The 27,159-nt window shown below is 38.9% G+C and overlaps 1 protein-coding gene and 2 non-coding genes across 3 annotated transcripts; all 3 read right to left on the bottom strand.

Annotated features, from left to right (window-relative positions):
* Positions 1–1,502: 1,502 nt before the first annotated feature.
* Positions 1,503–24,574, bottom strand: LOC129685757 (eukaryotic translation initiation factor 3 subunit A). The gene is made up of 18 exons (XM_055619258.1): positions 24,357–24,574; positions 18,336–18,526; positions 18,061–18,197; positions 17,463–17,626; positions 14,869–15,068; positions 12,872–13,080; positions 10,975–11,146; positions 9,988–10,092; positions 9,528–9,626; positions 7,927–8,043; positions 7,584–7,769; positions 6,721–7,068; positions 6,046–6,150; positions 5,613–5,726; positions 4,840–4,962; positions 3,832–3,985; positions 2,598–2,782; positions 1,503–1,620 (listed from the first exon to the last, which is right to left on the bottom strand). The coding sequence occupies exons 1-18, from the start codon at positions 24,403–24,405 to the stop codon at positions 1,528–1,530; spliced, it is 2,751 nt and encodes a 916-aa protein (XP_055475233.1). The 5' UTR covers positions 24,406–24,574; the 3' UTR covers positions 1,503–1,527.
* LOC129685759 (small nucleolar RNA SNORA19) lies at positions 8,367–8,498 on the bottom strand. Its single transcript, XR_008721535.1, has one exon. It is a non-coding gene; the product is annotated as a small nucleolar RNA SNORA19 (small nucleolar RNA).
* Positions 9,756–9,883, bottom strand: LOC129685760 (small nucleolar RNA SNORA19). Its single transcript, XR_008721536.1, has one exon. It is a non-coding gene; the product is annotated as a small nucleolar RNA SNORA19 (small nucleolar RNA).
* Positions 24,575–27,159: the final 2,585 nt, after the last annotated feature.

Genomic DNA, 27,159 nt, shown 5'->3' with positions numbered 1-27,159 from the left:
CTCCCTAATGAGCAACAAGGTAGAAGGTTTAAAGCAGATTTTTTTTTTGAGGATATGGATCCTTAATTTCACCCATTCTTACAAACCTTTAAGTCTAAATTCTTTAATTCTGGTCCTTTAAAAATGTTTTTGAATAGAAATCACACAAAATTTAGCATCTTAAATCAACACATAGATGAACAAGTAGGTAACAGCCTAAAAAAATTACCTGTTTTTCCCCAATAACACCTTATCAAGTTCTGCATCCCTAACAATGAGCTGTCCTCTAAACTTAATTTCTACATAAAATTAAAGCCACTACTCTTTAAAAAAAAAAAAAAAAAAAAAATTCATTTTATTATTTATACAACATTCTACCCGCACACCAAATCTTACTATAGATGGTTATGAGCCACCATGGGGTTGCTGGGGATTGAACCCAGGACCTTTAGAAGAGCAGCAACTGTTCTTAACCTCTGAGCCGTCTTTCCAGCCCAAAGCCACTACTCTTTGTCTATCACTAGCAGTCACTATAAAAAAATAGTCCAGAACTCAACATGTAAGCTTACTGGTAGAGTGCTTGCTATGGTAACAATTACCAACCTTAGGTTCTATCCCCATTACTACAAAGATTAAAAAATATAAGCTGAGACCTACAGCCAAACTTTGGGCAGAGTGCAGGCAATCTTATGAAAGACGTGGGAAATAGTAAAACCTGGAAAGGATAGGAGCTCCACAAGGAGAGCAACAGAACCAAAAAATCAGGGCACAGGGGTCTTTTCTGAGACTGATATTCCAGCCAAGGACATTCATGGAGATAACCTAGAACGCCTGCACAGATGGAGCCCATGGCAGCTCAGTATCCAAGTAGGTTCCATAGTAATGGGAACAGAGACTGTCTCTGACGTGAACTGGTTGGCCTGCTCTTTGATCACCTCTTCCCCGGGGGGGGGGGGGGGGGGGGGGGGGGCAGCCCTACCCGGCCACAGAGAAAGACAATGCAGCCACTCCTGATGATCCTGATAGACTGGGATCAGAAGAAAGGGAGGAAGACCTCCCCTATCAGTGGAATGGTTGAGGGGTATAGGTGGGGTAAAGGGAGGAAGGGTAGGTTTGGGAGGGGACAGGGAGGGGGCTACAGATGGGATACAAAGTGAATAAACTGTAATTAATATTAAAAAAATTAATAAATAAAATGGTGTGGACAGTTCATTCTTACTCTTTAAACTCAATACTGCTGGGGTGTGATGGATATTTTTCTCAAGATTTGTATGGATCGGTCATTAGAGCAACACTAAAGAAAAATGAGTTTCATTAATAGTAAAACTAGGTATGGTGGCACAAGATTGTAAATTCAACACTTAGGATGTAGAGACAAGATCAGGAGTTCAAGGTCATCCTAAAGCAACACAAAATAGTGACCATGGCTCAGATAACCATGGACCTGCATACACTTCCTCCAGAAACTTCATTACCTACAATTCAAATCTGTTTCTAAAACCAAAGTACCAGAATCCAAAACAACGCACACTGTTGCTGTGACTCTACTTACTTCTCTGGTGGTCCTCTCCTCCACTCAGAGTCAGCTTCTGGTCCTTTTCTCCATGTGCCTTCTGAATCTCTATCTCCCCAACGAGAGTCCTGTATCCACAAAGCAAAAAGGTAACATAGTAACAGAAGTTCTAATTCCATCTACTAGAGCATTTTTACTACTACAGCAGTTCACTCTTTTATTAAACAACCTCAAGACCCTAAAATGAGGGGTATACAACTGTAACCTCATCTCTTGAAGGCAGAGGAAACAGGATCAGGAGCTTAAGCCAGCCTTGGCTGTATAAGACCTTAAACTCCCACAAATTAAAAAACTAGGGACTGGAAAGAGCTCAGCTGTTACTGCTCTCTTCCAGAGGATCAGAGCTCAGTGTCAAGCATCAACAAACCACTAACATCAGATGGCTCACAATTATCTGTAACTCCAGCTCCAGTGAATCCAACTACTCAGCATTCATGTGCACATACCCACATTAAAAAAATTTTTTTTTTAAATCAATAAACTGTTTTATTTAAAGCTAAAACTGGTGGAAAGGGCTCACTAAAAGAATGTTTGCCTTTCACTCTTGGAAATGATCACAAAACAAAGGAAGCTGAGACAGAGAGCAGATTTAAGGGTCACACGCTAGGAAAACTGAAAGTCTGAAAGTGAAAGATTATGACTGGAGAGACAGTTAGGGAATCAGAAATGACACATGTACCAATTAAACTTGAACTATGAGTAAGTGAGAACAGATGACCAAGTAGAAGAATTCAAGAGATCGTAGGAAAAAAACCTCAGTTTCATATATAAGTAATATCACCTAGGAGTCTGATTGTATTATACAGCACATTCTGAATGAGGATGGCATAGACCCAATAATTTCTCAAGTGATGGAGACACTGTAAATCCAAACAGGTGAAATGAGAGGATGTAAAGTAGTTAGAGAAATTAAGCCACGATATTATACAAGAAAAGTCACTGCTGTATTTACATGTAATTAAAACAGAAGAAATACACAGGGTCTGGATTCGCTCTCCAGCATTAAAGGAAAAAAAAAAACCAAAAGCATAATTTCTTTACTCACCTTCCTAGAAAGTGGATCATCACCAAGTCTCCTCTCTTCTTCTCTGCGCCTTTCTCTTTCTTCAATTTCCAGCTCTCTTTGCCGCTTTTTCCTTTCTACTTCCTCCAGTTTCTTGACTCGCTCCTGATACTCTCTAAGTTCTTCCTCCCGTTTTGCTCTCTCAGCACGCTCTCTTTCCTCTCGCTCTATGAAATTTTGTCAGGTTACTCAAATGTGCTTTTCATCCATACCTTTCACTTACCATTAGGGCTACTATTCTAGTATAAAGCAGTACCAGAATCTTGGTAAACCGTAAGTCTTAAAGGGAAAAAATATTAAAACATGACCAGCAAGATGGCTCAGCAGGTAAAAGCATTACACATAATCTAAGTATATGCATTTTAATCCTCAGAACCTACATAAAAATGAAAAGAAAAAACTGACCCCTCAAAGTTGGCCTCTGATCTCTACCCGTGCACCCTCCCATACACATACATATCCAATAATGAACAAAAATTTAAAGAAATTTAAAATAGTAGAAAAATCAGCAAATAGCAGTTGTGATTCAAAACAAATGAAACATAAACAACAAACCATCCACAATGCTTTGGGATAACACTAAAATCCAGTCATAGTTTTTAGCAGTCAACACTAATCTAGGCATATTTGAAAGGGAGGAGAGTTGACCTACAAACTGCCTCCATCAGACTGGTCTATGGGCATGTCTGTGGGAACATTTGCTGACTGCTGTGGGAGGCCCACTGTGGGCAGTATCATCCCTGGGCAGGTATGCCTAGACTCCAATTAGCTGAGCAAGTCAGAGGGAGTGAGCCAGGAAGCAACTCTCCTCCATGGTCTTTAATTCAGTTTCTGTCACCCTAAGGGCCCTGGCAGAAACTTTGGCTTCCCTCAGTGATGGACTATGTACGATACGGAATCCAAATAAACCCTCTCGTCCCCCAACCTGCTTCTGGTGAGTGTTTTACCACAGCAACAGAACCACAGTAGGACAAATTCCCGTGTATCCAAAATTCCAGGTATAGAGCCACATATGTAATTATCACGAGATACTAAAACACCAGCAGAAAAAAGTATAAATTTAAAAGTATGTCGGATAATAGTGAAAAAGAGCACCCACACATAAATGTATTGGGTTATCCGTATTGTAAACAGACCAATTATACAGACTCCTCTGTTTTCGAAATAAGATAGTAAAACATGGCATCTAACAGCTACCATATAGTTAAATGGTTACCTTTTAGCATTTGTTCTTCTGCCCTCCTCTGCTCTTCTTCTTCCTTTTCTCTGTAGTAAGTTATTTTGCGTTCTTCTTTCCGTTGTCTTTTCCGTTCTTCCAGGCGATTGTGCCTTTCTTCTGCTAATCGCTCTTCAAACTGTTTCAGTTTTTCCTGTGAATACAACAGTTAGCCCCCCCATGGGTCAACTTTTTCAAGATATAAACCAGCAACAACACTTTTTTCACTTGTAAGTTCACAATCTCTGAAAGCCATAGAAAGCAGCCACCACATAACTAAGAAAGCACAATCTCTTAATGGGTAAAGAAATTTTATCAGTGTCAAGTTTCTAAAATTAAAAATTAATATTATCTACACATTGAACTAATATCACCGAGAGCAGTGTACACATCTTAGGCAGTAGATTCCATTCCTGGTTCCACTCCCTACATCACACACACACGAAAAAATCCTAGTCATTTTATTTGTAACAAAGAAATTGACTAAGAACTTTTTTTTAACAACTTTCTAAAACAATCTTTGATATAGCTCATTTCTTCTTTTTTTTTTGAGACTGAGTCTCTTTACATAATCATAGCTGTCCTGGAACTCAAGATATAGAACAGGCTCACCATCCCAACTCAGATCTGTCTGCCTCTGCCTCCTAAGTGCTAGGATAAAAAGTGTACACCACCACACCTGACCCTGATCTAGTTCACTTCTCAAAAAAAAAAAAACAAAAAAACTAAAAAACATACATGAATCTGGAGCTAGACATGTGATGTGTCTAAAGTCCAACCTCCACCCCAAAAAACCCACATTTCTATCAAATGAGAAAAACCAACTTTCATCTTTGAAAGATTTGAGATCAAAGTATCTCCCAAGTCTTCTATACAAATATTGAATAATTATCTGTTTAACTCAAGACAAAATAGGGCAGTATGTTAAAGGAGAATTCTGAAAAACAAAACAAAAAAAAAATCCTAAAAGCTCACAAACGAACTTTCCCTTAAGCATAGGGAGCTCACCTCATAGACTGATTGCCGGGCAGCTTTGAGCCGCATCACAAATAGGTCTCTGTCTTCCAACATTCGTGACATCCGATTCTTATGTTCCAAAGCTTTTTCTCGTTCCAGTTGCATTGTAGTAATCTGAAAGTGCACAACACAAAGGGTAACCTCCAAAGCCTGTCATTCCTAACTGACTCCAAAGATTCTAACAGACATTCTTTAAAGCTAAAAAGCTTTTCTTTCTCTATTCTATCTTGCATTGAAACCATAGCATCCTAACAGATCCCCAAAACAGAAGGCAGGGACAAAAGGTAAACGAGTCCTAAAAGGTTTAGAGGACACAATTTAGTTTTACTGGAAAATAAGGCAGACTTTCTTCTCAGCCCTATGAAAATGCAGAAGCTCAGACTGCCCTAAGCTTTTGATCTGCAACAGTTTTCAGTAATTACCTAGTTTAAATACTTATATCTAAGAAGTATCACAAAAATCCCAACTTATCCACTAAAAATAAACAAATAACTGGCAACACAAGGCCTATAAATCTTGGGATAGTACTCTTGAGACAGCAGGTGCTACAGGACCTCACAAGTATGCCCTTTCTCTCATTTTTTTTGTGCACATAAGGCTGTAACCTACAGTATATTAAGCCTCTATTGTGAACATTTCTCTTATGACCAATAGTAGTAAGCAGCTGTTTAAAACACTATTTTTAGAAAAAAAATTCAAACTTTCACTGGCTGACTCTAACTTAACTTACAGTCTATGACACCACAATGAAATGAAAACCTTACTCTTTCTTCTTCTTGTTGTTCCCACAGATCCATGTCTTTAACCCTTTGTTCCTCATAAGCACTCTTTATCAAAGGAATTTCTTCCAAACGTTTAGCTCTTTCAAAATAGTCAATCTGAATGAGATAGAAACAAATGCAGTTTTACATATTTCAATTTCAAGACAGGGTTTCTCTGGCTGCCCTGGAACTTGTTCTGTAGACCAAACTGGCCTCAAACTCTAGATACCTACCTGCCTCTGCTTCACAGGTATGGGATTAAAGGTATGTACCACCACTACCTGGCCAAAAATAACTCCCTTTTTATTAGCAATCCCATTAGGCAGGAGGATCAAGAGTTAAAGGCAATCCTCAGCTGTAATGTAGTTTGAAATCTGAAGATCCTGTTTTATTTTAAAAATAAAGAAAAAATAATAATCAATACATCCTCATTTACCTTCTTTTCTTGATTCTTCAGGCGTTCCTGAAGTTCCTTCTTTTCTTTCTCTAGTTGTTCAACCTGTTTGGCCATGATAAAATCTGGATCCAATTCTTCAAGGTCCTGATAGCAACACAAAAGCAGAATCGTCATAAGAAATTTACTTATTTGAGACAAGGCCTTTTTCTATAGCCCTGGCTATCCTGGAATCCACTACGTAGAGCAGGCTGGCCTTACACTCAAGAGATTCACCTGTCTCTGCCTCCCAAGTGCTGGGATTAAAGACACTCCTGGCTATAAATATTTTCATAATTATGAGAGAAGAGTATATGTGCATTTGAGCAATGATGCCTCTATTATGAGAGAAAAGAATATGTACATTTGAGTAATGATGCCTGAATTTCAGAAGTATTGAATATAGCTGGAACTAGAATAGGTCGTTGTAAGCCACCTAATCTGGGTGCTGGGAAGTGAACTTAGTTGAGTTCCTCTAGAACTCAACTCATATCCGTAATCATTAAGCCATCTCTCTGCAGGCCACAAATTAGAAGACAAATATGACTATCAATCAGCTAAACTGGCTGCTTTCTAGAATCAAATCCTACAATACTGTAAGCAGGTATTCAGTTAACAAAATTAACCAGATGGAAGTTTAAGAGTAAAGATGCATCTAATGGCTGATGTGCTACATACTTCAATGTCTATATCTTTGAATGCTTTGGCACCCAGTTCTGTCTTCTTGATCTGCTCTAGCCGCTCTCGAACAGTTTTTTTCTTAATTTGCTCATGTTCCTGAAGAATTCGTTCCTTTTCTCGCTCCTTTGCCTCCTGACGAAGCCTCTCCTCTTCAGCCTTCCGTACTTTCTGAAGTTCAGCTTCCCTCTGCTCTAGTTCTTCTTTCTCACGTTGGATATTCAGACTTTCAAGACGCTCTTTCCTTTCCTCAATTGTCTGTCGGCGAGCCAGAATCCGCTGATGTTCTTTTCGTGAATTCTTAAGATATGCAGTAACCGCCAACTGATGTTGTTCTTCTTTCTCTTGCTTCAAAAACAAATGCATTTAATATGATCATCAATGTACCCTGCTATTAGATAGCAATAGTAAAAACAATTGTGAAATACTGGCTTTCCACAAATATGCATTTAATAATAGATAATGTAGTATAAACTACTGTGGTACTACAGTTATTTAGTCTCTACAAACACAGCCTAAAACACTATTTGCTAGTCTATCATTGTTCTTGGCATCAAAACTATTGTTTTAAGCCAAGAAAAATCATATACAGACCTTATCAACAATAATGTAGTAAGAACACAATCACATCAACAACTGGGCCAAAGTCATAGTATACGTAGTCTGCTGTCTTATATAACAACCTATCATTACTATATAAGCCAAGAGAAATTACTTATACTACTGAAAGGCAGTTCAATGACTTGTCTTGGCAAAGGCATCACAAACATGAGTAAATAGGAAATCATCTCAAACCATATTCTGAAAGATGTATTCAAGTCCTTTAAAACTTTATAACTCATATCCCCTCTAAACACACATACCAGAATGTGAGTGGGCTTGATGACCTCAAGTGCTTTTGCAAGCACTGAGGACATTGCTGTGAGTTGATTTCTTATTTGTTCTGAAGGCATGCTCTGCAGATGAGGACCAATCGGGGCATCTTCTCGAGTTGCATAATTCAAATCTGATCCAAAACTCAGAGTCCGAGAAGTGTGGTCAATACGAACCTTTGAAAATTAAATTATGAGTAACCAAGCTTATATATTACCCACTGAATTTTTTTTATGGTACCCTTGTACCAAAAGCAGAGAAACAAAAGATCTGTGTCTTTCTAGTTCTCAAAGATCTTCTAACTTGCCACCAGTGCTAATTTATAACACATACCTGCAGGTCACAGTGCCTGGCTGCATCTACTATGGCCCGTTCCAGTTGGAAAGCATCAACAAAAGGAACCAGAGAAGTCAAACGAGAAAACTCAATGCTCTGATATATCTGTGCCACCTGCACAAAAAAAAAAAAAAAAGAAAAGAAAAAAGCCACAAGATTAATAACAGCTACTACTTAATCACACTTTTTATGTGCAATTTCATGGCAACTACAGGAAGAAGATATTATGCCCACTGTTCACAAAGGGGGAAAAAAAACTGAAGTTCATTCAATTCAGGTTAGCAATAAACTAATATAACTGGAGTTTCAATCCCAGGCTCCAAATCATATGCTATAACCACACTGTACATAACCATCTTCTGAATTCCTGGTACCATAAATCAAAAAAACCTAAACAGCTTGCTACTTACCTAATATAAATACTTCCAATTACTTTTTTTTGTCTGAAGGAGACTGGCAGCATTACTACATATAGTTATTCTGCTAATTAACCTTCAACTATTTGTATAGCACATAAGAAATAACCCTGCTCCCATATTAAAAAGAAAGCAGGTCAATGAAATGTGCAAACACACCACCAAATGAAAATAAAGTACAAAGCACTTAAACACTAACAAACTCCATCACTGAAAAATAGTCTTAACAATAGACTAACATGACAAAACCCAGCGTGAGCAAAAGCATTTATTACTGGTAAGACGCTCTACTAATTTAATCTCAGGAGCTGCTAAAGTTTTAAATAAACTGTATGACTAATTCCACATATGCTACAAAAAGTCTCACTCAAGTGCAAACGTACATGCATGTTAAGTGATACTGTTAACACTTTCTAATGGGGAAACCCTAAAAGGGGCTCCAGCAGCACTCAAAATAGGTGTTTTCATTAGTATTATCTGAAAAGTGTGCTATAGAACTTTCAGACTATGAAAAAATCATGTAAATAGGAAGCTAAAGAAATAAGGCAGACCTATATTAACAAGGAATCAGGGCCAGGCTTAGTGATAAACAAGTTTAATCCCAGGACTTGGGAGGCAGAGGGAGACAGTGGCAGGCACACGTCTGTGTGATCTAGGCCAGCCTGGCCTACACAGTGAGTTCCAGGATATTGAGAATGGTAGTGATAGTTTGGGGGGGGGGGGGGAGTGCGTGACAGCAAAAGGTATACCCTAAGGAATACATAAGAGTATTTGACAAAGAAAATTAGGGGAAGACGGAAGAACAATTTTTAAGTCATTGACTCTATTTCAAAATTACAAATACAGAAATTTGGGCAGGAGTGGAATTTGGAATAGCTTGTACTTAACTAATTCTAATTTTTTTTTCCAGTTTTGTTATCAAAATAAAGAGTAAAGTGGCTATGGAGGGAAGATTCCGAGGCATCCAGCCTAGCTAAATTGCGAGCTTCAGATTCAGTGACAGATGATCTCAAAATACTAGATAAGACAGTAACAGAGGAAAGACAACCAATGTCCATCTCTGGCCTCCATATACTTGTGTGCACTTGTACAAAGCAATTGTGAATACAGACACTACCTGATACATACAGAGTCAAGGGCAGAAATCTCAGTTTCTCCATAAAGCATTTGCTTGAATTTTACCTGTTGCAGAAGGCGGAGTATGGTATTGTTCTGTAGTTGTGGTACATATTGTTGTAATTCTGGTTCCTTTTCAGGTTGTTCCCTAACCCAATTTAATACCTATAAATCAATTAAATTGAGAAAAAAAATTACAATTTATATGGACCAGACACAAAACTAATTCACATTCTTTCAACTTCTTTATATATTACACAAAACAGCATCTACTATATATAAAATTCACCGAACACTTGTCTGAAGGTGACTGACAGCAATGGCTAAAATAGTCATGCTGCTAATTTACCTCCAAGTTTGTTTAGCACAACAGAAATATCTTTTCTCTTGATGTGAAAGAAAAAAGACAATAAAATGTGCATTTCTCAACACACAGAGGAACAACAACAACCACCTTAAACACAATGCTCAACTGCAGTAATGCCATCCATGGAGTAAAGACCAAAATGACCATGCAAAGGCCTACCTTTGTGACTCTCTCACAGAGTTTTAGAGGGTTGAATTCTACTTCCAACCAGTTGTAAAGGTCTTTCACTTCTGGGACAACATATTGTAGTACATTAAATCTGACCTATAATAAGAAAAGCAAAGTTTAATTGCTAAAAAAAAAAAAAAAAATCCCTCTGAGATTCTGAACTGACAATAAATTAAAAGTAGATTATCTGACCTCAATTTACTATAAATTCAAATAACCAACTATAATATCCCAATATTGTTTCTATTTATAATTAACAGTGAAAAATACTGAAAATCATAAACTGAACAGTAACATGCGATATTTGCAAAGACAACTACAATGGGCAGCACAAGATACATATCTAAAAAGACAAAATAATAGGGCTTACAAAATAACTTACAGAAGTAACACAAAAATTACCAGGGCAGCTCTGTTCTTAAGAGTCAAACAGGGAAAGTTCAGTGTCTACTAACAGGACAGTGCCATATTTATTTAACAAACTCTGGTCTCCTCTACCATCAGGTACTACATACACGTGGCCAATCATATTTAGATAATACTAAAAATAATAATAATAACCTGCATACTTTCCTCATGTCATTATCACCTAATCGTGCATTACTATATACTTATTCTAAATAATCTGGAGATTATATTTCAATTTTATATGAATTTAGGCATAGATTACATGCAAACACAACCACCATCCTATTTCAGACTACTAGTGTACTACTGCATTTTGATGTCCAATGGGATCTGAACCAGTATAATTCAGACACTAGGTATAACTGAAAACTGTACTTAACTCATCATATATCCTGATTAAGAACTACTGCTTTAACAAATTGCCTCAAATGAACAAGATATCCATTTCATCAGTGGTTCCCTGTCCACACATTAGAAGCCTGACAATGAATCTGAATTCCCACTTTTTGATCATGAATTAAAACTCACCAAGTTTTCTCTCCAAAGCAATAAATGTTCACTCATACTAACCATATCATTAATAAGGCCGATTCGTGTGGGTGGGGCTTGAAGACCTAGCAGTGTTGCAAGGCGTCGCTGCTTCTCAACTATAATACCATCCATATCCAAAAGTCGAGCAATGTCAGTTCGCTCAGGAGTAATAGGAATGGAAAGAGTTGCCAAAAGGACTCTAGTAGACATCCTGTGGTGAAGAAAGTTTTATTTGTTGAGATTGTAAATGTGTTTCTCTTTAATTATATATTGTAGGCCAGAGACAGAATATATGTAGCACATGAAAACTGAACTTCAAGGAAATGAATCCTGTATACTCAATCTCAACACTTAATGTGGCTCAACAGAAGTAAAGACACACTTCGTTACCAAAATTAAAGGTAGCTTTAGAAACTAAGAAAATAAGACTTTAAGTAATTAAACACAATTATGACAGAGAAGGAAAGAGGAGAGAAGAGAGAAATTTTCACTTTCCTGAAACACGAGAAAATCTGCACTATAGAATGCTAAGTAGCACAGCTTCCGTGCCCAGGAGACTTAGTAACATACACAGGATTAACTTATCTGATGCTGCTAACCAGTGTTACAGCATTCATGGGAAAAACATTATTAACACCATCAAGGAAAACCATTTAGTTGATTTCATATTCCTCTATAAAACTAAGAAAAACAGATACATGTGAAAAAAGCCAGTTTACTAATACAAAGAATAAGGTGATATGTGAATTACCTAATTTGTGCAAGGCAATAGGTTCAATTACTTCCTTGACCAAAAAAGAGAGAGACAGGGAGGGAGGGAGGGAGGGAGGATAAAGCAACTAAAAACAAACCAGCTATGTAAGATAGGGTTTGTTGTGGGTTTTCATGGTTGGAGTCCTGCTATACATAGTTTTAAGACAGTCAAAAACTGGCTGTGTATTTTAAGCTAGTTTTGAACATTTTGATCCTCCTGTGTTTTCACGACAATCTTACCAAATATTCTCCGTTTTATGATTCATGTTTAAAATGATTACTTTTTGCCAGGCAATGATGGTATATACCTTTAATCCCAGCATTCAGTAGGCAGAGCAGGCAGATCTCTGATTTCGAGGCCAGCCTACTTCCTAGTCTACATAGCAAGTTCCAGGACAGCCAGGGCTACACAGGGCTACCTGGTCTCAAAAGCCAAAAAAAGAAGAAACAAAAAAGCCCAAGACTTTTATTTTTTAACATGTAACAAAAGAAATAGACAGAAATTGAATTTCAAATGTTTATCTTTTCCCAGGTCTAGTGATGTAAGCTGTTTTTAAAAAACAAGCAGTAACAATGAATGAACCACACGTCCAAGTCAGCCATTCAATCCTTAAGAGTATGCAGAGCCTTTCCCTCCCCCAGGAAGGATACTACACTGTTGATAGTAGGTCAGTGTAATACATTCTTACTTAACATACTTTTCACCTTACAGTGGGAATACCAGGGTATAACACTGCAAGTTAAGATCTGCTTTATACTACAGTTAATGCTTGGTAATTAGAAAGAACTTGATGGAACTAATTAATTATGCAACTTGCTATAAGAATAGAATCTACCAAGACACAGTAGAAGGTTCACACGTTAAGACTACCTTTATGAACACACAGTTTTCTCAATTGGATTTCTGGTGGTATTTTTTCATCAGGTAGCAGAAGGGGTAGAAAAGGGCTCAAGAATAAGGAAAGCAACATCTTGGAAACACTTGGTAGTAACAACTAGATATTGCTCCTGGCTCCTAAGGAGCAGGGATACTGCTAAATATCCTACCAGGCACTAGGCAGTACCAGCAATACACAACAGTGTTTAGCCAATCCAAAATGTCCAAAAGCTAAGAAACCCTGGCTTAGAGCATACTACCACTTAATAGTTTAATTTCACTACTATCCAACTATAATATTCTTACCTTTGCATCTCATCTTGTGTAAGATTCTTTCTCATTTCTCTAGACAGATGATAAAGACGATGAAGTGTAGATGCATGGAACAGAGCATTTCCAGATTTCCAAAACACTGTTGAAACTTTGTTATAGTAATTTGCCATCAACTGAGGCTTAGGTGGTTTTTTAGACAAGGAAAATAATCCATGAATATCTTCCACAGCTTTGAAGGCTTCCTAAAATGTTAAGATTAGTTAATTCTTTATTAATTAAACAAATTATAATCACTGAATTAAAAAAATCAAGTATAAATCTTTTATGAAACTAAATCATTATAAATAAAAATAGAAAATAAATTGCCTAACAATTTCTCTAGAATTTGTCTGATAAATGAAACTGTTATAATTACTACCTTATTTTTATAGCTTTGTATTGTTACAAAAGGCTATCTTTGAAACCTTTAAACAACTTAGATAATAAAGTGTATCATAAGAAGAAAATTTTTGTGTATTAACATACTACTTGGAGCAATATAAAGGAAAAATCAGCAAGTAGAAACAATAAAATACAGGTGATGGGGGTGGAGAAGCTGGGGGCAGAGAGGGAGGAGAAACTGGTCGGGATGTAATATATAAAGAGAATATATCAATCATAAAAAACAAAGAATCCATGTGATTCTAAGTGGTGGCACAATGGATGAAATTTTCTTTGGGCTTATCCATCTTTCCTAATACAGTCATGTTTGCTTGTCCCTTTAGAAGGAGGAATTCAAGATGGATGTCCCTATAAAAAAGAAAAAATACTATGGGCAAGAGAAGAAAATTATTTGCCCGAAAACTAGCAATTTTTTAGTTAATCCTTTGTAATTTCAGTTGACTCTTTTATATTAAATATAAAAGCCTTTATGTTATAAAGCTACAAACGGATGTGAAGTATCATAAAGGGGGGAGGAAAAAAGGCCAGGAAGCTTTTCAGCATTGTCATCTCTAAAATGCGTTATTCATGATGTATGTATATTAAAACAGCACTTCTCCAAGTACAGAAAAGGTCAAGTGTGCGGTTTTAATGTCCAATCACCAACAAGTGCTCATAAAAGCCAATAAAGTTACATTGTATTATCATATTAAACACAGTATTAGAGAAAACTTTTAAAAAATGTTATGTTTATCGGTGTTTTGCCTGCATATTTATGGAAGAGTGGGGTGGGAGGGGGTTATCAGAAGTTCTGGAACTAGAGTTACAGAAAGGTTTTAGTTGCCATGTGCGTGCTGGGAATTGAACCCAGATTCTCTGGAAGAGCAGCTAGTGTGCTCTTAACCACTGAGCCATCCTTCCAGCCCAGGAAACTGCCATAGTCTTTGTAGTAGCTAAAGACACTTAACCCCAGCACTCAAAGAGGGAGAGGCAGGCAGATCACTGTGAGTTCAAGGCCAGCCTGGTCTACAAAGTGAGTCCAGGACAGCCAAGGCTACACAGAGAAACCCTGTCTCAGGAGGGAAAAAAAAAAGGGAAGAAGAAGCTAAAAATGTCATCAGTGGTGTTGCACATGCTTACCATTTGGAAGGCTATGGGTTTAACTACCAGCACCAGAGTTGGAGATTTAGCTCATTAAAGTACTGGCTTACCAAGTTAAGGCCCTGGGTTTGGTACTTAGTACAAAAGGGCATGCACACACAAACAGGTACTAACTCCCCACACCAAAACCAAACAAAATTGGGGGGGGGGGACAGCAGTAACAACAAAAACTCCTTCATATTTGCAATTTTTCTCCATCGTTTTTTTTAATCAGACTCACAAAATGGTACCAGTCATAGAACCACATTTTGAGCAGCAAAAACCATGATACAGGGTCTTTTTTTTTCCATAAAAATAAAAAAAAAAATTCCAAGTAGATTAGGAACTGAAATTAGAGCTCTTCCTGCTCTGTCAAACAACCTTAAATTCTCACATTACCTACTAAAATTAACCAGTAATACTCAAGAGGCGGAAGGAAATGGTACAAAACTAATAAATAGTTAACTTACCTGCCATAATTCCATGCTAATAGCACTGTCCAACTGAACAAGTCTGGTTTCCAAATGCATGGACTGGCTCTCTGGATTATTAAGATTGATTGCTGTGCTTTGGTTATGGTGGCGCTGAATCTGTGATAAGTGCATTCGCAAGTTGTCACAGAGCTTGCGGAACTCAGCCTTGCGAGTATACTGGAGGCAGAATTTGAAAGCTGTAAGCATAATTGTCAAACAAGAATTAGATATTTCCTGTCAACTTAAATATCTGAGTAAATTTTATGGGTCATATATTAAGATCAACTTTAGCAAGATTCACTAAACTCACCATTACTCTGTGTTATAGAGGATTCCTTTTTTGTTTTCAAGACAGGGTTTCTCTGTGTAACAGAGACGTGACTATTCTAGACTCTTTCTAGACCAGGCTGACCTCACTGAGATTGTTTCTGCCTGTGCTGGGATTAAAGGCTTGTGCCACCACACCCAGCCTGCTACAGAGTTTTAATTCCTTCCACGTACCTACCTATGCCTCTACTCTGAATCCTAAGCAAATCAAAACACATGATCATCAGTCCTGGCCCAAAACATAGTTTTAGAAATTTACAAATACACACTCAGGAGATGGAGAGATGGCTCAACATTTGCCTACTCCAGAGGACCCAGGTTAGATTCCCAGCACCTACATGGCAGCTAAGGGCCATCTGTATGTAATTCCAGTTCCAGGCAATCAGTGCCCTCTTCTGGCCTCTGCAGGTACCAGGCAGGCAATGCAGGTGGTACAGACATTTATACAGTTAAAATACCCATACATAAAAAATAATTATTTCAAAACAAATTTAGAACTCATCATCAAACACCTGTAAGAACAGAAACTGCTGGGCTGAAACACAATGAACTTTTACTGTACATAAAAAGCAACATGCTTTTGTACTATTTTCAACTACAGAAACAGAAGGGCATATGAAATGAACTACTTACTCTATCATTAAAATACACAGCTAACAGTACTTTTTGGGATGCCTTTGCTCTTAAAAACAAATAACATTTTGCTGAGTGGTGGTGCACACCTTTGACTTCAGAACTCAGGAGGCAGAGGCAATTAGATCTCTGAATACATAATCAAACAGTATTTCTATATTAACATACCTAAAACAAGCCGTTTGAATTAACCTCAACTCAATATTTTTATTAAATCAGAAAAACACAAAGTTTCTTGTGGGACAAATATTCACATGTCATACTTGCAAATAAACACAGGATCCAATATTCCTACTAAAAGTTATAGTTGAAAATTACCAACACATAAAGAAATTCTGATCCAGGTGTGGTGGATGAGTGCCTATAAATCCTCGGCACAAGGAAGAGAGAGGATTAGAAATTCAAGACTAACCTAGCCTGGTCTACTTAGGAAAACAAGACAAAACACAAAACAAACACAGAAAGAAATTAAGAAGGTAATAATCGTTAAGACTGACAATGCAGGGGCTAGAGAGATAGCTCAGTGGTTAAGAGCACTGTCTGCTCTTCCAAAGGACCGGGGTTCAATTCCCAGCACCCACATGGCAGCTCACAACTGCCTGTAACATAAATTCCTAGGGATCTGACACCTTCACACTAATGCACATAAAATAAAAATTAAATAAAGACTGACAATGCAAGCTTGTAAGAATAAAAAGCAAAACAAAAAAGTCAAGTAGTCACTCAGTTACAAGGCTACATTCACTGGAGCAAAGAATGCTGTCAACCTAGTCCTTTTAGAGTTAGGGTGTGTACAGAAAGGCAATGAAGTATGAAGTAATCTATGACATCAATAGTAAGCAATACTGCTTAACTAGGTGTAGTTGCTTAAGAGTAAGAAATAGGGGAGCCAAAGAGATGCCTCAGTGGTTAGGAGTACTGGGTGCACTCAGGAGGCAGAGGTAGGTGGATCTCTCTGAGTCTGAGGCCAGGCTGGTCTACAAAGAGAGTTCCAGGACAGCCAAAGTTGTTACACAAAGAAACCCTGTCTCAAAAAATGAGCACTGGATGCTCTTGTAGTGATCCTGAGTTCAAGTCCCAGCAATCAAATGGTTGCTCACAACCATCTATATATAAAGGGATCTGATGCCTTCTACTAACTTTCAGGTGTACATGAAGACAAAGCATTCACATAAAAAAAAAAAGAGAGAGAGAAACAAGAATGAGAAATACAGTGGGCATATTGGTGTGTGCTTTTAATCCCAGCGCTTAGGAAGTAGAGACAGGCAAATTTCTGAGTTCAAGGCCACCATGGGTATGAATTCCAGGATAGCCAGGAATAGAGAAAAACTGCCTCCCTGATAGATAAGGATTAGATTAGATAAATAAGTGTGTGCAAGTAGAAAGGACAGATAAGAGACTTGGGGGTGGAGGGTGCTAGCAAGGCACTATATGCGACGTGGAACCAAGAGGAAGCACTATCTGGTATTTGTGAGGAGACAGGGTAAACACAGAGAAGGCAGGGACTGAGTAATATGAGGACGGTGATGATCATGAAATAATAACATGAAAATTAAGCCTATTATTCTGTGTGCTAACCTTAAAGTCAAATTTTCAAATCAGTTTATTTATATTTCACATTGTCACTTTACCTTGCTGGGCAATATCATGATAAAGACGCTCTACTCTAGAATTGTTTCGAAGAAGGTCCAAGCACTGCCTGTATGATTCCCACAGGAACTTGACCCAGGGAGTCAGTAGCAATCTGTCAGTGCGATCCTGGGTGTCTTCCCCACTTACTGCACTTAAGAGAACACTACAAAGAAAAATGCAAAGAAAATTATTCTAGATGATTTCCTAACTTACTGAGATCAGAAAGCCCAAACTAACAATGAGCACATACAGAATTTCTTCCCACAACCTCATATACACTTCAGCTGTTCCTTACCATCTGCATCTGAATTCTCAGTCTGTATTACAACTGTCTAAACTTTATACTACATGTTCTATCCCAAGGCAGAATTTTAAATATTGCTTACATGTTTGCTGAAGTATACACTTTTGTAAGCCACTATGTGGCTGCTGGGAATCAAACTCAGGACCTCTGGAAGAGCAGTCAAGTGCTCTTAACTGCTGAGCCATCTCTCTGGCCCCTGAAGTATATACTTTTAAACTTCAAAGATAAGTGCCATGTAAAGAAAAACACTGCGCTAACTATCAAAATATTTACTATGATTTAAACTCACATACCTCTCAGGAGTCTGAATATTATCCAGATCTTCTATATCTAACACCATTTGTTGGGACTCTTCTTTAGCAGCTTCTGTTTTTTCCTCTGCTAATTTCAAATATGCCCTAACAACGTCTTCTAAAGATTTAATGTTTACCTACAGAAAGAAAAATGAATTTATTTTTCACCAACGAACCAAAAAGTTTAAAAAGCAAATCTTAAGGAATAAAATTTAACTTGAAAGGTAAACTCCTCTAAAAGGTTACTAAAAGCACTTTAAAAATAAGCTCAGTACCTGCTGACAAATGTTCTTATATTGATATAACCCTTCCTTAGCCAAATGGCTCTTACGAAGATCCACACACAGTTCCAAGTATTTCAACATAATTGGTTCATGTATCTTCTGCCATGTTCTGTGCTTCTTACTTTTCATAACATCATAAAGAACATCCAGGGCAGGCTGCTTTTTGCCAACCTCAAGAAATTCTGGAAAAAAAAAATTAAAGTTAGCTGTACACCATTATATAAAAATCTAAATAACTGACCAAGGATATGACTCAATCAACAGGTAAAGGCCACTGTGCCAAGCCTGTTTTATCTCTGGAACCCACTCTTGAAAATTGTCCTGGGACCTCCACATGCCTGCATGGCCCTCACTTGCACAAATAAATAAATGTAAATCTAAATCTTGCCTCTTTGCTGATTGCTTTAATTTCTAGCTCATTCCCAACTTTTTTCTTAACACATTTGGTTTCTAATAGCAAGCCTATAATCGTTCGATGCATAATGACAAAAAGATTAGCATTACCTCAGAATATAGTGTTCACGTGGAACTCTTGGTGATTTTAAAATTCCAGTAACTGAAATCATGGACAGGGGAATCTCCCCTAGTAACTAAAAGTTCAAGTATCGATTCATTACATTTCTGTGGCTGATTAAATATCTAGGTGTTCATGATAAGGAGTACATTGTCTTTACTAACTACTTTAAGACCAGTTGACTACAGGGCAATGGTGGCACACACCTTTAATACCAGCAGTGGGACGGATCTTTGTGAGATCAAGGCCAGTCTGGTATATAGAGGGTGGATCTTTCTGAGTTCAAGGCCAGTCTTGGTCTACAGAGTGAGTTCCAGGACAGTCAAAACTATACAAAGAAACCCTTTCTTAAAAAAACAAAAAATAACGAGTTGACTACATTTAAATGGGTTTATTTCAGGGTTTTGCTCTCCATCCACTCTCAAAGAATCTAGTGAAGTCTTGGAATTAAATACTACCTTTTGGGTCAGTTGGGTCGTTGTCTAACATAAGTTAGAGACTTTCCATACAAATTTTACAACCATCTACAAAATAGCTTGCTAAGATTTTGACTGGAATCACACTGAATGGTTACAGATGTGACAGTCCATCCACTGCTACTACATAAATGGCCATAGAAACACACACCAAAAAAAAGACAAAGAGACTAACTAAAAAGCGGGTTCATGGGTCTGGAGAAGACGGCTCAGTTATCTGAGTGAGTCCTAGCATCACCATCAGGCAACTCACAACTAACTACCTGTTAACTTTCAGGTCTAGGGGATACAGCTTCTGACCTCTTCCAACACTTTATACACACAATATTCTTTTTTTTTTTAATTAATTTTTATTAAGACTGTTCATGAATATTTTTAACCAGCAGAAATAAGAGAAATAAATGACTGATTTTGGTAAAGTACCCAAGATTATGTTATATTTAAACATAATTTGAGGGTAAAACATTAGTTTTACTACATCTACATTTTTTAAATGTTTATTTTCCTCCTAAAGAATAGTCTTAACTCAGTGGTGGGCTCTTTGACACCCCCACACACAGGGAGGAGCAGCTCTGCTAGGCCAGAGGAGGATTTTGCAGCCAGTCCTGAAGATACCTGATAAACCAGGGTCAGATGAAAGGGGAAGAGGTCCTCCCCATCAGTGGACTTGGAAAGGTGGAGGGAGATGAGGGAGAATGGGATTGGGAGGAAATGAGGGAGCGGGATACAGCTGGAATACAAAGTTAATAAACTAATATAAAAAAATAAAATAATAATAATAAAAAAAGAATATTCTTGGCCACTCTGGGGAGCCAGAGGCAGGTGTGAATTCACAGCCAAGCTGCCAGCCTGGTCTGAGTCCAGGACAGCCATGGATATACAAAGAAACCGTGTCTTAAAAACAAAAATGAGAGAGAGAAAATGAAAGAAAATAATAATCTTGGGGCCAGAGATAATAGCCCACACCTCTAATCCCAGCAAGGAAGCTGGGGTAGACCTCTTGTGTGAGTTTGAGAACAGCCTGGTCTACACAGCAAAACCCTGCCTCCACCTTCCCTAAAACAAAAAAGGTGGGGCAAGGTGCCTTTAATCCTATACAGAGGCATCTCTGGTCTATAGAGTGAGTTCCAGGACAGTCAAGGCTACCCAGGGAAACCCTGTCTCCAAGGGGGGGAGGGATCCCCAACCCCCCCCCCCACCCATTAACCTGAATTTTGGATGAAGAAGCTTTGCCATAAACCAATCATGTTAGAAGCCCTTGCTTCAATCCACAACACCATTGCGGCTGGAACACTTGTTGCTCTTTCCGAGGACCCAAGTTCTGTCCCCAGCACCCACATGGAGACTCAATCATTCCAGGAGATCTGATACCCTCTCTTCTGAACTCTGTGGATATTAGACACATACAGGCAAAACACTCACACATAAAACGCCAATGAAAGTTTATTAGAGAGTTTATTAGATCTACAGGTTTAATGACTGATTTCAGGAATGGTACTTCCCAGTTCTTCCAGTTAAAATACTGTTCCAGCTCTCCCACACACTAAGTTTATACCTGAACAAATCATACAAGGTATCAAAAAGTAAGATTTTTAGAACAGTGGGTACTACTCTTCAAGGACCTGGTTTCTATTCCCAGCACCATGAAGCTCACATCATCAGTAACTCCAGTTCCAGGGGATTCAATACTCTCTGACACCCTTTTCTGAGCTCTGAGAGGGGCACTATTTGCACATAGTTATAGACATACATGTAGGCAAAACACTCAAAGTTTCTTTTTTTAAAAAAATTCTAACAGCAACATTAAAATGAAATGTTATACCTAACTCCCAATTTTATACTAAGGATTTAAATTTCAAGCTATTAAGTACTTTCAGTATAAATATAAATCAAGTTAGTTAAGGACTGAACCCCTAATTAAATAAAATACAAAACACTGGAAATGTAAGATTAATCCACAATATGTAATTTGTAAATGGGAGGTTTCTTTACTTTTTACTTAACATTTTTATTACCTTATTTGTATGAGTGTTTTGCCTCACATGCATGTCAGTTGAAGATGGATTCCCATTCAGTTAGAGTTATAGTTGATTGTGAGTCACCATGTGTGTGCTGGCAGTTGAACCCAAACTCTACCCCAAAAGTGTAATTTCTTAATGTAACTTTTAAAGTCTTGCTAAAGAAGCTTGATGTGGTAGAATCAAATCTGTACCATTATTAGCACTGAAGGAGGTTGAAGCAGCAGGATCAAGTTTGGAGACAACCTGGGCTACCTAATAAGGCTCTGCCTCAAAAACAAAAACCCTACAAAAGTAAATAAACTGTTAATGACAGAACTAAGAATCATTTTCTACTTTCAGATGGGCCAAAAAGTCTGAGTCCAAGCTCATCCTTTCTAGCTTTTAAAGTTTCAAATAAACTAAAGGAAGCACACTTAAATAGAAAAACCTTTGCTTGGTGTGATGGAACATGCCTTTAGCCCTAGCACTCAGAAGGCAGAGGCAGGTGAATTTGAGGCCACAGAACATCCCAAACCACCTGAGACCCTGTCTACACACACCTACACCTACACACACACACACACAGCAACAGATAACCTCATTCCACCAAATAAGAATAAGGGGTGGGAAATGGACAGTAACCAATTTTGTAAAAGAAAAATACTAAAATTGAAAACAAACTTTTCATGATGATCCATGGTGGAGTCTTTAACTTACAAATATGGAGACTTGGCTACTTGAAATTAATGGGGTGGGAAGACTATTATGGCAAATTATTTCAACCCTTAAATAAATATGAGATTAAGATTCTAAAAACTGAAATCCAAAATCATATGCATCATTAGAAGAAAGGACACTATAATTATCTTTAGGATATAACTGAAACCATGTATTTACCAGTAAAGGTTCACACCAATCCTTCATTTTTCACTAATTTGTGCAACAGATGAAGTATCTAGCTATGTTACTACTCAGTTGTGGGGTTTTCATAACAGCTTTATCTTTTAATGCAGGAGCTTTAGAGTGTGGATGTAAACTGAAAGACTTTGACATTTTCTCCCAAAAATTAGCTCTTAAGAATGACTTTAAAAAATAATTAATTAAAAATGTATTGTGTATAAAAAAGAAGAAAAGAGTGACTTGAAGAGCTATTTTATTTAACTTTATTAAAACAATGCAACAGATTGGGTCTAAATATCCCTACGGCTACAAATGCTAAAGATAAAACATTCAGATAAGAAAATTTCTGAGACGTGAAAAGCCCTTTTACCTTCTACTTCATACTCTATAAGCAGTGCTATCTATGTGTGATAGACAAGCTGCTCATGTCAAGTTCCTTGGAAGCTAAGACATCCACCTCTTGCTACTTTAGAAACTAATCATAGCAAGAACTCAATACAGACCTTTGGAAAAAATACACAAATAGGACCTAAGTTACCCACACAGTACTAGACTACTGATACTTTCCAACCTGCTCCTCATTAATCAAGTCTACTTCAACTTACAAACAGTGAAAAGAAATTTAGAACTCATAATGTAACCTTTCTACATTAAAAGTTACTGAAACATTAAGTTCACATGAAGATTCCAAACAAGGTCAACATGTTACTATGTATGTATGTAGGCCAAAGACGATAGTGCTTTAACTAGACTATGAGGGAAAATGACTGCTGGTGAATGTTACAACTTATATGTATATACAACAACTATTACCTTGTAAGTCCACCCAATTCCATTTTCTACAGCACAACGTAATTCTACGTTTCAAAACAAACAGTCCTACTCAGCTACAGTTCTGATTTCAACAGTAAATTAGTGTTACTAGTATTAGGTTAGTTATCCAATTGCATAATTATTCTACTCCAGAATGCGCCCTAATATCTCTCTCACACACATTTAGTAAGTATGTAACCAACACATCTCTATTTCTGACAGATTATCAGCAGTACTTTTTCTAAGTACGGATTCAAATGGCCATTTCACAAAATTAAACTTCCACTTCTAACAATCTTGCCAAACAAACCTGCAACATACATGGTTTGTTTTGATCGGAGGAGTTAAAAGAGGGACAGATATAAAATTATCAGATTTTCTTTTTTTATAAGGGCAGTTTTTAAAGGTCAGAGATGTGCACAAGACTTGGCTATCACACAACCTTAGCGATCAGAGTAAGCCCTTCCTGCCAGCGCCAGGGCTTAAGCACACATATGGAAATAGAAATGGCACCCGGTGGCGCTGCGGTGGAGGGAAAAAAAAAAAAAAACTGATCTGGATATCAAGAGACCTAGGTTTTAGTTTCTTGACACTCCCAAGTGACCTTGGGAAAACAACTCTTTCTAGAGGCTTGCCTGGGGAGGATTTCTTTTAAATCCCTAAAGAATGTGAACTTTTCGTGATTCCGAATAGGCTTTCGAAATGACCCTAATCAATTCAAGAGGGAAAAAAAAAAAGACCACAAGAAACAAGGTAATGAACCAGAGGCCCAAAGTGCAAAGTAGTGATTATCTGAGGGAAGTAGACCCTGACCCAGAAGGCCTCCGCGTGGGATCTGGAGCCAAACGTGCCTGAGAAGTGGGGTGGAGGTAGGCTAGCCTGGCTCAGGGCCCTGCCGGGAGGTGGAGCCGAGGTTCTCGCGTGCATTGTCCCCGGGAGGGAGCCATGTTTCCTCCACACGGCACTCCCAGATGGCGGCAGGGAGCGAGGGGGCCTCCCAAGCAGCCCGCGGGTCTGATAAGCCAGCGGGAGGCCAACAGAGGCGTAGGATCTCAAGACCTGAGAGGCCTGTGACCCCGCCACGCAAACATCAGGCGGCAGCCAGGGAAGACAGGCCGGGGCGACGGTTCCCGATCCGCGCCTTCCGCCGCCGCCCGGTTGAGTGGATAGGCCATGCCTAGACAGGGCTCGGGTAGCGGCTGCCGTGACCACTGACCTCCACGGCCTGGGCTGCGGGTAGCAGGCCTGGGCCCACGAACTCCCGGGCCTTGGGCAGGCCCTGCGCGGCGCGACCCGCAGCCTTACTCACCGTTGGCGCGCTTGAGGGCATTTTCCGGCCTCTGGAAATAGGCCGGCATCTTGGCGGTAGGCTCAGCTCACCCGGCGTCAGCGAACTCCCTAGTGGCCTGGACCGGGAGAGAAGGCGGAGGGGGGACTAGCGCGAGCTTCCACGCGCCTCGCCAGCAGTCGCCCGCGCCCAGCCGGCCAGAGACGGAAAGGAAGGAGCCACGTGACTCCCTCGCGGCGGCACCGCCGCCGCCCGAGCCCCGGATGTAGAAGGCTGGCCTCTGCGCATGCTCCGCCTGTCACTGCGCGCAGGCGCGCTGGTGTCTTAAGCGCGGGCTGACGTGGCGGCGGTTGCCGGCGGCGCGAACTGTAGTGAACCTCTTTGGGGCGCGGGAGGGGACCTTAGGGACAGTTTTCTCCTGCCAGCACTGCTCCAGAGAACGTAGGGTGGGAAAGGGAAATGTGTGATCGGATCTGCGACGAGAAAAGGCAGGGTCTACACAATCATTCCCAAAACGACTTGTGCGTAGGCAGGCCGTGTTAAGATAAGATCGCAACGGCAGGGGACCTCGCCTGGCTATCTGGAAAGGCTGAATTTACTTCACGGAAGTGCTGAGCAGTACTGAGAGCAGGTACCGCAAGCCCTTGGTGCTTACCGCCGAGAAGTAGGGCACCAGTCGCTTGACTAACAAGGAAGGGGAGGGAGCTTGGGAATTAGGAAGTTACTTGGTATCCTTGTAGGGTTAGTGTCACAAGGATTCCCGAGAGACAGCAAGTGGGAGCAGCGCTACACATAGCTACACAAAAGGCCGTGGAACATAGATAGCAGATTGTATAATATTTGAAAATAGGCGAGTGTCGTCGAATTTTACATACAGCCCACGTCACAAACAAATACAAGAAATGTGAGTTGGTGAGGAAAAGGTTTATTGCAAGCCATGTCTTTTATTGCTAATTAACAAATTTAGTATTCACAGATTACTATGCTTAGTGCTTCACAGCCATTTAAACCGCGTCAGGTTGTTAGGTTCTTGGTAGGAAATTAGGTTGATTTCAGGGCTGAGGATGTACAGTGGCAGAGTGCTCGCGTAGCATACACAAGGCCTTTACCTCAGTCCCTATAGGCCAGCACACAAAAGTTCAGAGGAAATTCAGAAGGAAAAGATAGAATAAATTATTGCAAGTTTATTACACATTTTACAATAATAAATATGGGATATGTGAATTAATGGGATACTGTATCAATGAATGAGAAATCCTTTCTTTAAAAAAAGATTCGGGAGGTGGTGACCCACATCTTTGATCCCAGCACTCAGGAGGCAGATTGAGTCCGAGACCAGCCTGGTCTACAGAGTTTTAGGACAGGCAAGACTACCCAGAGAAACCCTTTCATGAAAAACAAACTAATTTTAAAGCTATGTAAAGGTCTAAAGAGATGGCTCTACATCTTAAATCGTTTGCTAGTCCTGCAGAGGACCTTTAGTTCAGTTCTCAGCATCCATGTCAGACTGCTTATAACCACCTATAACTCTCCTTCCAGAGCTATCTTATCACCTCTGGCCTTCCCCACACCTTCATTCACATGTACATACCCACACAAACACATTAGAAACAATAAAAAAGAAACATGTTAAAGTTGATTTCAAGAGTTCTTCCTAAAGAATGCTTAGGCCATGCTAAATGCACACAATTTTACCTCCCAAAGTAAATACCAGACAGGGTTGCTGAAAAAAAAAAACGCCAGTACTAAGAAGCTTTAGCAACTGTTTTATGGACATGATCAAGGGATCTCTTTGCGTATATTATAATTAAGTCAGGTTTTAAAAGCCAAACATAAAGAGCAAATAGTTCTTTCATGCAGTTTTTATTACATAAAAACTACTTCATAAACTAAAGAAAGATGCAAACAATAAAAAGAAACTTGGCCTAAATATTAGAAAAGGCTTTCTCACATTCTTGAATTCATTATCATAACAGAAAATAGTAAAATATAAGCTGAAGAGATGGCTTTGCACTTAACAGCACTTGTTGCTCCTGAAGAGGATCTGGGTTTGATTCCAAGCATTCACATAGTGGATGACAGCCCTGTATCAAAAACTGCAGTTCTCCAGTAACTGATGCCTTCTGACCTCTGCAAGCACCAGGCCCACACACAATGCACATACATACATGAAAACAAAATACTCAAAATCTAAAGAAAAAATTAAAGGTAAAATGGATTCAGCATTTTGGTAGGCCCACAGTCAGGTGAACACTAGAAAATTAAAAGATGAAGTGAGCTGGGTGGTTGTGGCACACGCCTTTAATCCTGGCACTCAGGAGGCAGAGGATCTCTGTGAGTTCGAGGCCAGCCTGGTCTATAGAGTGAGTTCCAGACAGCCAAAATTACAGAGAAACCCTGTCTTGAAAAACAAAACAAACAAAAAAGAAGTGAAATCAAATATCTCTCATAGTGATAAGTTTACCTTCATATTATTTAAAGCATATGAAGCAGTGGTGATAAAATAGCCAATCATTTAAGTGCATTGATTGAAATTAGTCAAATTAGTAATATACAGTGACTGGTATCTGTAGTCCCAGCCACCCAAAGCCTAAGACAGAAGGATTGCTTGAACCTAGGCATTGAAGACCAGCTGGGCAACTTAGAAAACACCATTTCCAACAATTTATTTAGAATCTGGTACTCTTTGTTAATTAACGGAATAATATTGATTACCAGGGTAAGTACATTCCACCAACAGGTTTTTGACACTAACTAGCAGCCATAATGTTAAGTGTTAGAGATGATGATACTGAATGCTTCCCTGGTAAAATATATATGTTTA

Source organism: Psammomys obesus, unplaced genomic scaffold (assembly GCF_907164565.1).
Source record: "Psammomys obesus unplaced genomic scaffold, mPsaObe1.curated_primary_1811, whole genome shotgun sequence".
Lineage (NCBI taxonomy): Eukaryota > Metazoa > Chordata > Mammalia > Rodentia > Muridae > Psammomys > Psammomys obesus.
Note: the sequence above shows the minus strand (reverse complement) of the source record. Positions and strands in the feature narration are given on the sequence as shown.

Coding starts and splice junctions, on each gene's coding strand:
- LOC129685757 (XM_055619258.1), bottom strand. CDS start 24,405: ATGCCGGCCTATTTCCAGAGGCCGGAAAATGCCCTCAAGCGCGCCAAC. Junction 18,527..24,356: donor TGCCCTCAAGCGCGCCAACG/GTGAGTAAGGCT, acceptor TTTTTTTTCCAG/AATTTCTTGAGGTTGGCAAA. Junction 15,069..17,462: donor TCATGATATTGCCCAGCAAG/GTAAAGTGACAA, acceptor TTATGCTTACAG/CTTTCAAATTCTGCCTCCAG.